Raw genomic sequence first — 13,998 nt, forward strand, 5'->3', positions numbered from 1 at the left:
AGAACTTGTTAATCAATTGAAAAAAATGCTCATGTTGGAGAAGGTGATGGTGGAGAGGTGTAAAGAAAGGATGACAGCAAAATTTTCCAGTAAATGGAGACAGTTCATAAGCGTTATATGTTCTAGAGAAGCAACAATACAAATAATGTCCACATTTGTGTCTACGGAATGGTACATGAAGGAAGACCTGTCAGGGTCCCTGTGCGAGCTGAAAGTATAGTTGGCCAAATTCTGGGTTGTGTCGCATGGAGAGGGGAGGGGGGTGGGAGGGATAGTGTTTATAAGTAATGTTTGTAACAAGTTATCAAGGAATGCTGAAGGGGGGTAGTGGAGACTGAATAATGGAAATATACATTGACGAAGAAGGGGAAGGAGCAAATTTGATGACCGTGACAAATATTTGATCGATAAATTGTAGAGACTATGTTATTTGATATTTTGATTTGTTGACCCTTAGTTTCTTCATTCTGTACCCTTTTTTACCATTACAAGAAAAGAAATAAAAATTTGGTTTAAAAAAAAAACAAAAAACATAGAAAACAAATTAAACTGCAGTTTAGCTTACGATAGAATTGTTGATGTGTGTGAGGTACAGTATAGAGAGAAAAAAATGATGTATAAATATGACAACCTTTATTCTAATACAATACACACAAAAAAAACACACCCCAAATCTATTCTCCGCAAAATAAGGGCAGAACTAAGTCACATGTGGGGCAGGAACACTGCACAGGTAATTAGATTACAGTACAAGCAATGTGCAGAAAGAAAGTACAATACTGTATCAATAGATGCAAATTAATTGACATGCTGTATAGTATATACTGTACAATGTACAATGGTATATTGTATACAGTATACAGTACATATGTACAGAAAGTTACCTCTAGAGTGCGGTGAAAGGACAGAATCGGAGGTGTGCTCGATGAGTTTTTGCTCTTATTGCAAAGCATTGCTCTTAAACCAAGTTACAATTTTTTAAAAAGCTTTGCTTGTCTTGCAAAACGCTCTCAAACCAAGTTACTCTTAATGCAAGGTTCCACTGTATATAGAAAGTTCATAATATTTATTGCACAGCCCAGAAAAAAAAAATATATTATTGCATCAACCCAGCCAGAAAGATGATTTCTCAAATTTGATCAGTATGGGTCACTGTGGTCCAAGAATAAAATAGATCAAAATTAGTGCAAATATATCATAATAAATAGAAGGTTCATAGTATTTATTGCACAGCCCAGAAAGGATATATATTATTGCACCACCCAGATATACTAAAGTGCTATATGAAAGCCGGATAATAATAGCTTAATATATTGCACTGACCCAAGGAATTGCACAAAGGAACAAAATATCAAACACAAAAAAATGGATATTGCGTATTTTCATATAGAAAATTCAGGTATAGCCATTGAAACTGCTGAAAATATTTTTACCTGTAAAATACATATAATGACGTATGATAGGCTTTACAAAAGAATCAAGCAAATAATAATAATAATTATTCTTTATTGTTATAGCACCAACATATTCCACAGCGCTTTACAATTCAGGAGGATTATATACAAACAAGTAACAGTTATAGAAAATACAATATTTAGAGGGAAAAAAGACAACCCTGCTCGTGAGAGCTTACAATCTACAATGAGATGGGGGGAGGGGCAAGGTACAAGTGCTTATTTACAATGACAATCCAGCCATCTCAAGGAAATGGGGGATAGATAATGGCTGCCTGGACCAGTTGGCCAGAACCTTGAGATGCATTTGGGTGCCATGGAGTTTGACGTGGGGTTATATTCTGAGACGTTGTGGAGGGATTATATGAATTTAGTTAGGCTAGGGAGTGTGATAGGTCACCCTAAAAAGATGCGTTTTTAGGGTGCGTCTGAAGCTGAGTAAGTTGTGATTCGTCCTAACTTCTTGGAGTAGAGCTTTCCCGAGGATTGGTGCAGCTCGGAAGAAGTCTTGGATTTGGGAGTGGGAGGTTCGAATTAGTGTGGATGTTAGTCGAAAGTCATTTGCAGAGCGTAGAGAATGGGTGGGGTGATAGACAGAGAGGAGGGTGGAGAGGTAGGGGGGTGACGCACTGTGGAGAGCTTTGTGGGTGAGAAAAAGCAGTTTGAATTGGATCCTGTGATATATGGGCAGCCAGTGCTATGACTGGCACAGAGAAGAGGCATTCGAGTAGCGGTTAGCCAGATAGGTGACCCTGGCTGCTGCATTAAGGATGGACTGTAGAGGATAGAATCTAGTTAGAGCGAGACCAATTAATAGAGAGTTACAGTAGTCAAGGCGAGAGTGGATCAGGGCCATGGTGAGGGTTTTTGTCGTTTCCATGGTGAGAAAGGGGCGGATTTTAGAGATGTTCTTGAGGTGCAAGCGGCAGGAGCGGGCAAGAGATTGTATGTGGGAGGTGAAGGAGAGATCAGTGTCAAGTATAACACCCAGACAGCGGGCCTGCTGCCTAGGACTTATCGTTGTGCCACACACAGAGAGGGAGATGTCAGGTTTAGGAAGGTTGGAAGATGGAGGGAAAAGAAGAAGTTGAAGTTTTGGAAAGGTTAAGTTTCAGATAGAGAGCAGAAATGATGTTGCAAACTGCAGTCAGGCAGTCACTTGTGTTCTGTAGTACAGCGGGGGTGAGCTCAGGGGATGAGGGAACATTACTACAGGAGAAAAGGATGGACACATTACTATAAGATGGGGACAAGGATGGACAAATTACTACAGGGGACGAGGATGGGCACATTACCTCAAGGGGACAAGGATTGGCTCATTGCTACAGGGGACAAAGGATTACTACAGGATGGTGGAACATTAGTACAGGATGGGGATACGCATGGGTACATTACTACAGGGGACAAGGATGGTCACATTCCTACAGGGGACAAGGATGTAACACCTATATCACAACCCACTAGTGGGGGCTCAAAGCATATAGAAATGTCATACCAACACCAAAGGAGAAAAATATCCAAGCCAAGAATATAAAGATAAAAATTTGTATATTCTTTATTGAACAATAATAAAAAAATAAACACAATAAAATGGAACAACCCAAGGGACAGATAGTATTAATTGGGAGGATCCGGCAACAATCCTAATGTAAATTGTAAATAAACTAACCAGCTTCAAATAAGTAACATAAATATATGATGTCCCAATACTGTATCATCAAATATATAAATTCAAATATAAATAAATTAATACTCACAAGGGTGAGAAATTAGAATGAAAAAACAACATTTGGATATCATATGATATAAGACAATAAGATGGCAGAGGAGAGGTTAAATATCAGGGTCCAAAGAAGGGTAAAAACTAAAGCGGTATCTCCATGCACCTGACGCTTGTTTTGCAACCTCAGTGCTTTGTCCAGGAGCAAAGAAAAGTTATAATAAAATATTTAGAACATTGTATGGGATGTACTAACTTTCGTAATATGCTGTGAATATATAACAATGTGAAATGTTCAATGCACATGGAATATTGCTTTTTATTTTCAGAAAACAGATGTCTATTAGTCACTGTATGTATTATAATTATCATGTAACATTAACATGCTTTCCCTTTCTTGTTTACTTACTTGTCTTTACTGTGACTGTCTTGTGTTTTCTTGTTCAGTTTGTCAAATATATGGTTTCTCCCCGTGTGAGTTTTTCTTAGAGGTCTACAAATATTCAAGTAAAATATTTCTCACCTTCTATGTATGATAATGGCTTCTACCCTTATGAGTTTTGTGATATTAAAAATAGGACATTTGTGTGTAAAATATTTTCCTCATTCTAAACATGTCAATAGTTTCTCACGTGTGTGAATTAGTTGGTGTTTAGCAAGACTTGATTTATCTGCAAAACATTTCCCACATTCTGGACATGAATATGGCTTCTCCCCTGTGTGAATTCTCTGGTGTGTAACAAGGTATGATTTTTGGTTAAAATGTTTACCACATTCTGAACATGAAAATGGTTTCTCCCCTGTGTGAATTATTTGGTGTCTAACAAGACGTGATTTATCTGCAAAACATCTCCCACATTCGGAACATGAAAAAGGCTTCTCCCCTGTGTGAATTCTCTGATGTATAACAAGATCCGATTTTTGGTTAAAATGTTTCCCACATTCTAAACATGAATATGGCTTCTCCCCCGTGTGAGTTCTCTGATGTATAACAAGATGTGATTTACAGTTAAAATGTTTACCACATCCTGAACATGAAAAAGGCTTCTCCCCTGTGTGAATTCTCTGGTGTGTAACAAGGTATGATTTTTGGTTAAAATGTTTACCACATTCTGAACATGAAAACGGTTTCTCCCCTGTGTGAATTATTTGGTGTCTAACAAGACTTGATTTATCTGCAAAACATCTCACACATTCTGAACATGAAAAAGGTTTCATCCCTGAGTGAATTCTCTGGTGTATGACAAGATCTGATTTTTGATTAAAATGTTTCCCACATTCTGAACATGCATATGGCTTCTCCCCTGTGTGAATTCTCTGGTGTATAACAAGATTTGATTTTTGGTTAAAATGTTTCCCACATTCTGAACATGAATATGGCTTTTCACCCGTGTGAGTTCTTTGATGTGAAATAAAATGCGATTTCTGTGCAAAACATTTCCCACATTCTGAACATGAAAAAGGCTTTTCTCCCGTGTGAGTTCTTTGGTGTGTAACAAATTCCGATTTATGTGCAAAACATTTCCCACAATCTGCACATGAAAAAGGCCTCTCCCCCGTGTGAGTTCTCTTGTGTCTAACAAGATTTGATTTCTGGTTAAAATATTTCCCACATTCTGAACATGAAAAAGGCTTCTCCCCTGTGTGTATTCTTTGATGTGTAACAAGAAATAATTTACGCGTAAAACATCTTCCGCATTCTGAACATGAAAAAGGCTTCTCACCTGTGTGAAATTTCTGGTGTTCAACAAAAACGGACTTATTTATAAAACATTTCCCACATTCTGAGCATGAAAATGGCTTCTCCCATGTGTGAGTTCTGTGGTAACTAACAGAATCTGAAAAAAATCTTTTCTCCCTTGTTTGAATATTTCGATGGATATTTTCATATTCTGAAGTTGAAAATGGCTTCTTTCCTGTAGGAACACTTCGATTTTTAATGCCACTTTTGTGACTTTTATTTTTCTTAATAGTCTGTGATGAATCAGAAGGTAGAACCTGTTTAATTGAATCAGATGATAGATCTTTGCTGTAAAGAGATGATAGTATATCTGAAATAAAGTCACTCACTTCAGTTATATCTTGTGTGATATCAAGGTCATCTGATGTAAAAATTGAAGATGTCAGTTGTCCATCTGATCTAATAGTACAGTCATCTGTAAAGAATGAAAATTATTTTAATATCAGCACATTTAAGGATATAATTAATAAAATATCTAAATAAATTGCAAGTTATGGAGCAAAAAGTAATCATTTACTAAAACAAAGACCGTACACAATCTAACAGTAGACCTCAGAGTAGGAACTACGGTAGTAGAACATAGAGTTCAACCCTTTTTGTTCACTTTGCCTCCTGTATATTGGAATAATAAGCCACCAAATAATATTTTATAAGCCAAAATTATACAAAAAAAATCGATTCCTTCAGTGAAAAAAATGGAGGGTTTCCACAATGGTTGTAGCTGACGACTCTTGATTATAAAGAGATATGGTTTCATAATCCAATTCAGCAAAATCCCAAAGCCAAAAGTCCTCGATGCTTCTCAGCCTTGCAATGTCCCAAACACTGTTAGTATCTACATGTTTGGCATTGCCACAGGGAAGAACCCACATAAATATTTACGGTGTGTGTCTCGTGGAGCACAAGCTGGGTGCTATGTATTGTACAGTAAAATGGCAGATTTGCAATTTTCACTATACAACGTCCACTCCATACTAATTTCCAGAGACAGCCTGTGGGGTCAAGGTAGTAATTTAGACTAAAGCAGAATACGGTAAATGCTATTTACTGACTATATGTTGCGGTATCATTGTTTATTTTAACCCCTTAGTGACGGAGCTAATTTTCACCTTAATGACCAGACAAAATTTTGCAATTCTGACCAGTGTCACTTCATGAGGTTATATCTCTGGAACGCTTCAACGGATCCCGGTGATTCTGAGACTGTTTTTTCGTTACATATTGGACTTCATGTTAGTACAAAATTTTGGACAATATTTTTTGCATTTATTTATAAAAAAAAATTGAATTTTGGCAAAAATTTTGAAAAATTTGCAATTTTCAACTTTTGAATTTTTATACCGTTAAACCAGAGAGTTCTGTGACACAAAATAGTTAATAAATAACATTTCCCACTTGTCTACTTTACATCAGCGGGATTTTGGAAACAAAATTTTTTTTGTTAGGAAGTTAGAAGAGTTCAAAGTTTATGAGCAATTTCTCATTTTTATATCAAAATTTACAAAACCATTTTTTAGGGACCACATCACATTTGAAGTGACTTTGAGAGGCCTAGGTGACAGAAAATACCCAAAAGTGACCCCATTGTAAAAACTGCACCCCTCACACTGCTCAAAACCACATCCAAGAAGTTTATTAACCCTTCAAGTGCATCACAGAAACTAAAGCAATAGCACCAAATTCCTCCTTTTTTCAAGAGGAAATACCAAGAAATGGACCACACAGTTTGTTATGCAATTTGTTATGAGCGCAGTGATACCCCATATGTGGCAAAAAAACCCCAACTATCTTTGGACAAACAGTAAGGCTCAGAACGAAAAGGTGCATGATTTGAATTTTGTAAAAGTTGAAATAAATTGTAGGCACCATGTCACATTTGCAAAGCCCCTAGGGCACCTATACAGCAGAAACCCCCATAAGTGACCCCATTTTGGAAACTAGACCCTTCAAGCACTTTATTCAGGGGTATCGTGAGAATTTTGAATCTACAGGTACTTCACAAAAATGTTGCTGTAGCGCCAAATTTCTCACTTTTAGGCTACCTGCCCACAATCTGGCGACACTGTGTCTAGGATGCAGTGCCAGCCCTCCTGCGGAGATGTATATGCTGTCCACAGGAGATCGCAGCTGCCTGTGTATACAATCCGGGTTCGGGACACTGCGGACTTTATTCTCCCTCCGAAGAACACTTTAGTCTCTGCAGCATAAATTGACATGCTGCTGCTCAGGAAGCCGCGCCGCAGGTCAGTTTATGCTGCAGAGAAAAGAAGTGACGTGGGCAGGAGATTTCTAAAAATCCTTCCTCTGTTCTTGTACTGCACAATGCAGCGTTATGGATGCAGTGAACACTCTGCCTCAAAAACGCTGCAAATCCTGTTTGTGGGCACAAAACCTAAAGAGCTAGGATGGATGGATGGATAGATGTCTAACACATATATAATGTCCTACCGCCTGCATATTCTAAGCTGGTGCCCGTTAGTGACTTTCATTGTGTTGTGCCTTGTATTTAGACCAAATATAATTAAAAAAAAAACAAAAAAAAAAAAACCACTTGGGGTCCTCCCCATTTTTGATAGCAAGCTAGGGTAAAGCAGACGGTTGCAGCCTGTAGACCACAACTGGCAGCTTCACCTTGGCAGGTGATCCAATATGGAGGGCACCTCAGGCTGTTTTTTTTATTATTATTTCTAAATAATTCTAAAAAACACGTGGAGTCCCCCTCAAATTGGATTACCAGCCAAGGTAAAGCAGACAGCTGTGGTCTGGTATTATCAGGGTGGGAAGGGCCATGGTTATTTGGCCTTTCCCAGCCTAAAAATAGCAGGCCGCAGGCGCCCCAGAAGTGGCGCATCCATTAGACGTGCCAATCCTGGCGCTTCGCCCCAGCTCATCCCATGCCCTGGTGCGGTGGCAAACGGGGTAATATACGGGGTTGATACCAGCTGTAATGTCACCTGCCATCAAGCCCAGAGGTTAGAGATGTCACGGCATCTAAACAGATACCCGACATCACTAACCCAGTCAGTAATAGAAAAAAATAAAGACAAAAAAAAAAATGTATTTGAAAAAATGCTCCCCAACACATTCCCTCTTTCACCAATTTATTGAAAATAAACAAATTCCGGTCGCTGTAATCCATTTTGGAGGTCCCATGACGACTCTGTACCTTCTAGAATATGGGGGGCACGCTCAGGGAACGTATTCCCCATTTTCTGGAAGAGCAACCTCTTCACGTGAGCAGTGTGGGTGCAGTAATCTGAGAATACTGCACTCAAACTGCCCCAGTCCAACTTAGGGCAGAGTGACCTGCAGTAACCTCATTCCAGAATATGAGGGGCACGCTCAGAGAACAAACCCCCCATTTTCTAGAACAGCAGGCCCTCCATGTGAGGAGTGTGGCTGCAGATTACTGCACTCACGCTCTCCCGGTGCACGGTACAGCAGCTGAGCAGCAGTGAGGTCAGCGTCCCTGCTTGCAAGGAGCTGGCTGACAGCCGCTGTCTGCGCATGCGCCGCCAGCTTTCCAGAAGGAGGCAGTGATCGCGGGGACCGGAGCAGAAGCCAGGTACCGGGGACGACCGGGGGCTGACGGGGGGTGACGGCGGGAGACCTGGCAGGACCTGGGGACGACTTTACTGTCGCATGTGACGTGTCACATGCGACAGAAATGAGAGCAGGATGAATGCGGGCCGCACCTTTTCGTTCTGAGCCTTACTGTTTGTCTCTATCTCTCACTCTCTCAGTGCCGCCCCCCATGTCTCTCTCAGTGCCGCCAGCCATGTCTCTCTCAGTGCCGCCCGCCATGTCTCTCTCAGTGCCGCCAGCCAGGTCTCTCTCAGTGCCGCCGGCCAGGTCTCTCTCAGTGCCGCCAGCCAGGTCTCTCTCAGTGCCGCCAGCCATGTCTCTTTCAGTGCCGCTAGCCATGTCTCTCTCAGTGCCGCCAGCCATGTCTCTCTCTGTGCCGCCCGCCATGTCTCTCTCTGTGCCGCCCGCCATGTCTCTCTCTGTGCCGCCCGCCATGTCTCTCTCAGTGCCGCCAGCCATGTCTCTCTCAGTGCCGCCAGCCATGTCTCTCTCAGTGCAGCCAGCCATGTCTCTCTCTGTGCTGCCCGCCATATCTCTCTCAGTGCCACCCACCATATCTCTCTCAGTGCCACCCACCATGTCTCTATTTGGGCTCCACCTGCACTGTTGTGCCTGGTTACCATGGCTATGATATGGGCGCAAAGTGCGGCTGCGCAACTGACAGTGCCGCAGTGCATTGAGGGATGCGGTAACATCCAACAACTGGCAATTATGTATGTAGATGTGGTATGCATAGCACAATGTTAGGCCAGTTTCAGACGTCCGTGTTTCAGGTACGTGTGACATCCGTTTTTAACCCGGATGCCACACGTACACACATCAGGTGTGTATACAAATGTGTGATCGAGGCGCGGCTGGTCCTGCACTTGCGTGGGAAGAGCGGTGACGTCAGTGCCGCGGTGCATGCTGGAATAGGGTTACAGAAACTGGCTATTATGTATGTTTATTCTGCAAAAAAAGTCAAACTCAGTTTTGTGAGCATTTCGGCTCAGTGGTGAGCCTTTGTAAAGGTAAATTAATCATTAGGTAGACAAATGAATGAATATTTTGTAGAGATAGAGCATAAAGAATAAATGATGTAGCCAGGGAATAAGAAGAGGCAAGGAGAGCCAGTGAGACCAGGAAAGGCGAGTGCAAGGATCAGTGTCCGATGTATAGGCTGTCCAATAGCAAACTGTCCCTTATTCACTGCAAGCACACACAGATAAAACAACAATACATGCTCAGGGAGAAATAAAGTACAGGGAGGAAAAAAAAAAGCAACAAGGATATTTCCACAGCACACCAAATAGCATACGACAGTTCACCAACAACAGGATCACCACGCACAAGACCGATAACGCTGGAGCAAAGCTAGAGCCATCTTCGGCATGTGAGGCTAGCTTCTACCACTTATTATATGGCGGAGGGGATTGTGATAAGACCTCAGCAACCTGTGACCCCAGCAGCAATTCATCAGTCAGCAGGAATTAACTCCTGCTAAACCGAAGACCAGAGTGCACTAAAGAGACGACACCTGACTCTGGCTGAGCAAATGTGAATAGGGTCTGTAGTCGCCATGACACCTAGTCAGTGAGGGGTAGGACACCGCATGACATATACTCAGTATTGATGCACTCTAGGGCACAAGGAGGGGAGGGGCAGGTGTTACAGTTTTTGGTATACCATAAAGCCTCCATACTTAATTGTATTTTAAATATAATCATAAATCCTTCCAACAAAATATAGACTGAGCTGGAAGAATCTATGAATCCTATAACATTATTTATATTCCTCTGGGATTGGATAATTCATAAATCTAATATCTCTTCTCTACCTGGCCCTATGCCTCCATTCATACGGGATTCACAGGATGCTAATACTTTTAGGCTATGTGCCCACGGGAGCTCGCACCTGCGGATATATCCGCAGGTACGGCCGCAGGTTTCCCGCAGCTGCTCGCCGGAATCCGCAGCTAATAGCTGCGGTAGTACAGCGAAATAGCTGTGGAAAACCTGCGGACATTCATGCGGATTACCTGAGGAAGTCCCGGACCTATTATCCTCAGCATGTTCCGCAGCCGCACGTATCCGCATGGGTTACAGTTACATATCTGGTCTTTTCCATTTAATCCCAAGTCAAGAGGTTTGGCTGAGACCCTTAATGGAGTTTGAAAAACTTTGTATCAAAGAGGAAGCTCCTTCTCATTGTGTTGCTGAGTAGGTTGTTGAGGGAGGCAGAAAGATTAAATTCCCTGGCTCCATTTCAGGGGGCATGGGAACGGGAGCTCAATAGATCATTTTCTCCTGCTGAATGGGATGTGATCTTTACTCTTAGGGCAAAGTCACAATAGCGCATTTCGTCTTATGCTAGAGCACTGAATGCGATATACTAATGACCCTAGGCTCCTGCTCTGCTGCGAGCGTGAGCTGAGTGTCATGCAACTGTGATCTGATCCTGTGATCGGATCACAGCTGCGGAGGAGAGGGAGAGAGTGATCTCTTAATCTCCTCCATTGTCAGCCTGTGCGTATATTGCACTGCACTTGGATGTCATCAGAGTGCAGTCCAATGTTTCATTCGTACATTCGTATTCATAGACTTGTATGGGAGCGAGTGATCCGAGACTCGGATACAATCACAGCATGCTGCAATTTTTTTCCTCAGTCCAATTAGGGCTGAGGAAAAACTTACAGATCTGAGCTGCAGCATTGTCTTACATGGGGCCGAGTACAATATGAGATTTTCTCGCATTGCACTTGTGCGAGTCATACGCAAGTGTGACTCTGCCCTTACTTATCAGATCTCCGTATCTTGTCACGTCCGAGAGACTAACTATAAGATCTTGTCAACGTAGTATAGGACCCCCAAGCACATTCATCATATGTTCCCTGGTACATCTGATAAGTGTTAAGCCTGCTTTACACGTTACGATTTCGCATACAATATCGTATATGCGATCGTAACCGCCCCCATCGTATGTGCGGCACGTTCAATTTGTTGAACGTGTCGCACAATCGATTAACCCCCGTCACACGTACTTACCTGTCCATACGACCTCGCTGTGGGCGGCGAACGTCCACTTCCTGGAGTGGCAGGGACGTTCGGCGTCACATCGACATCACGCGGCAGCCGGCCAATAGAAGCGGAGGGGCGGAGATGAGCGGCACGTAAACATCCCGCCCACCTCCTTCCTTCCGCATTGCCGGCTGGGAGCCACTGGACGCAGGTAAGATCTGTTCATCGTTCCCGGGGTGTCACACACTGCGATGTGTGCTACCCCGGGTATGATGAACAACCTGACGTTCAATTTTTAGTAATTGAACGCCGCGCATGCGATGAACGTTTTAACGTTCAATCGCAATCGCACGTAGCTGTCACACACTACAATATACCTTACGATGGCGGATGTGCGTCACTTACGACGTGACCCCGCCGACACATCGTAAGATATATTGTAGCGTGTAAAGCGGGCTTTAGAGATGTGATTCACCTGTGGGCAATATGACCAATCTTTGGTGGGGCAAGTTTGTGACTCAATCTTTGATCTCTTTAATAAAGTCTTTTGGTACAACACTACAGAACTCTCCAGAAGCAACGTTACTTTCAGTATTTCCATTGTCAATTTCATCCATCAAGAAAGGTCTCTTCTGAATATCTCTGACAGCAATGAGGCAAGTCATCTCTAGACACTGGAGATTGTCCTCTCCGCTCTCAGCTGGAATAGGCTGAATCTGTGGACTTTTTTATATGGATGGAAGATTTAGTAATTTCATATGATTGGCTCCGTTCTGAGTCTTATGAATATGAGGACATGGTTACCCCGGTTTTCCTTTAGCTCTCCTAACTTTGGGACTTGGTTAACCAAATCTAGTAATGATATAAGGCTTTTTGTACTTGCATTGGTGCTTACTTCCCCTATTGAGCTCCCTAATGTGTTACCATATTTTATGGTGTGTGTTCTTCTTTCTACCCCCTAATCCCTTTTGTATGACATTGTTCTGTCTCTGTTTTTTTATTGGAATATATGGTTGTAAAAAATATTTGTTAATTATTGAATAACAAAATAAAAACTTATTGGTGACATGGTGGCTCAGTGGTTAGCACTGCAGTCTTGTGGTGACTCAGTGGTTAGCACTATAGTCTTGCAGCGCTTGAGGTTCAAAATCCCACCAAGGCCAACATCTGCAAGGAGCTTGTTTGTTTTCCCCATGTTTGCGTGGGTTTCCTCCGGGTGCTCCAGTTTATTCGACACTCCAAAGACATACAGATAGGGACTGTAAATTGTGAGCCCTAATGGGGACAGTGTTGCCAATGTATGTAAAGCGCTGTGGAATTAATAGCGCAATATAAATGAATAAATATTATTATTGTTCCATAAACAATAAGAAATAATTGTAAATTCTGCAAATCAAACCTTCTATCAAAGAAAATGAGATAAGGCTGCAATTTACGGTAATTCACAGGAAAACGTCTTCTAATTTCAGGGAATATGATGGATCCTACCTGTAAGATCTACTGTAGCTGATCTGACTCCAACACTGCCCAAAATAATATTGTCAGTTTTGGGTGGAGGAGCATGTGGTGGTCTAGCAGCAGAATGGTGACCATTTCCTATGACCGGACTACAACCCTGATAAAGCAGCCACAGCCGGTGACTGAGAAGAATCTGTGACTTCTCTGCATTTAGTGGTCACTACTCACCTGGGCGGTTATCTGTAGGAATCTCCTCTTTACTCCGCTCATCACCCCTCACATATGTCTCTGTAGTATTAATATGGGGCAGATCTTCCCCCTGAAACAAATATTGTAAAAGTCACAGACAGATGGAGAAGTCCCATCTATGATCAGCTCTAATCCTGCCATCTCCACCGCTCTCATTACACAAGTATAACACATATAATACTGGAGGATAAAACAAGACTGAGCACAAGACCTTCACAGCCGTCTACACATCATAGGAGATTTCATGCACCTTCTCTCCATCTACCTGATGATCCTGAGGAACATCGGGAGCTTCTTGTTTACAGTCCTGTGGGAGAAGAGGACGGGGACATCTCACTGGTGTTGTCCTCTTACTGGATAGAACTGGAGGAGACACATACAGGGACTGAATTAATTCCTTACATACAGATAATTATAGGCCGTGTGTATTTAGTCCTGTCTATTACCTGGTGACGTGAGGGGCTGGGGAACCTCCATCATCACGTCCTTGTACAGATCTTTGTGTCCTTCTAAATACTGCCACTCCTCCATGGAGAAATAGACGGTGACGTCCTGACACCTTATAGGAACCTGACACATACAATGATACCGTCACCCCCGATCCCTTCATAGCGTTACTGTATAATGTCCCAGCATTCCCAGCAGTGTCACCTCTCCAGTCAGCAGCTCAATCATCTTGTAGGTGAGTTCTAGGATCTTCTGGTCATTGATGTCCTCATGTATCGGGGGGTGAGGTGGAGGCCCCGTGATTGGGCTCAGGGGTCTTCCCCATCCCTCAGACACAGGGGCCTGACA

At 42.4% G+C, this 13,998-nt stretch overlaps 1 protein-coding gene across 3 annotated transcripts; it reads right to left on the reverse strand.

Moving 5' to 3' along the window:
* Positions 1-1,521: 1,521 nt before the first annotated feature.
* On the reverse strand, positions 1,522-13,717 carry LOC142260554 (uncharacterized). 3 transcript variants are annotated; one of them, XM_075331988.1, is made up of 5 exons: positions 13,650-13,717; positions 13,469-13,566; positions 13,183-13,273; positions 5,245-5,330; positions 1,522-5,148 (listed from the first exon to the last, which is right to left on the reverse strand). In XM_075331988.1, exons 1-5 carry the CDS (start codon positions 13,681-13,683, stop codon positions 3,778-3,780), a joined length of 1,680 nt encoding a protein of 559 aa, XP_075188103.1. In that variant the 5' UTR covers positions 13,684-13,717; the 3' UTR covers positions 1,522-3,777. The 3 variants fall into 3 exon arrangements, with proteins under 3 accessions (XP_075188103.1, XP_075188102.1, XP_075188101.1); XM_075331987.1 differs by having other exon boundaries at positions 1,522-5,172; XM_075331986.1 differs by having other exon boundaries at positions 1,522-5,330.
* Positions 13,718-13,998: the final 281 nt, after the last annotated feature.

Source organism: Anomaloglossus baeobatrachus, unplaced genomic scaffold (genome assembly GCF_048569485.1).
Source record: "Anomaloglossus baeobatrachus isolate aAnoBae1 unplaced genomic scaffold, aAnoBae1.hap1 Scaffold_130, whole genome shotgun sequence".
Classification (NCBI taxonomy): Eukaryota; Metazoa; Chordata; class Amphibia; order Anura; family Aromobatidae; genus Anomaloglossus; species Anomaloglossus baeobatrachus.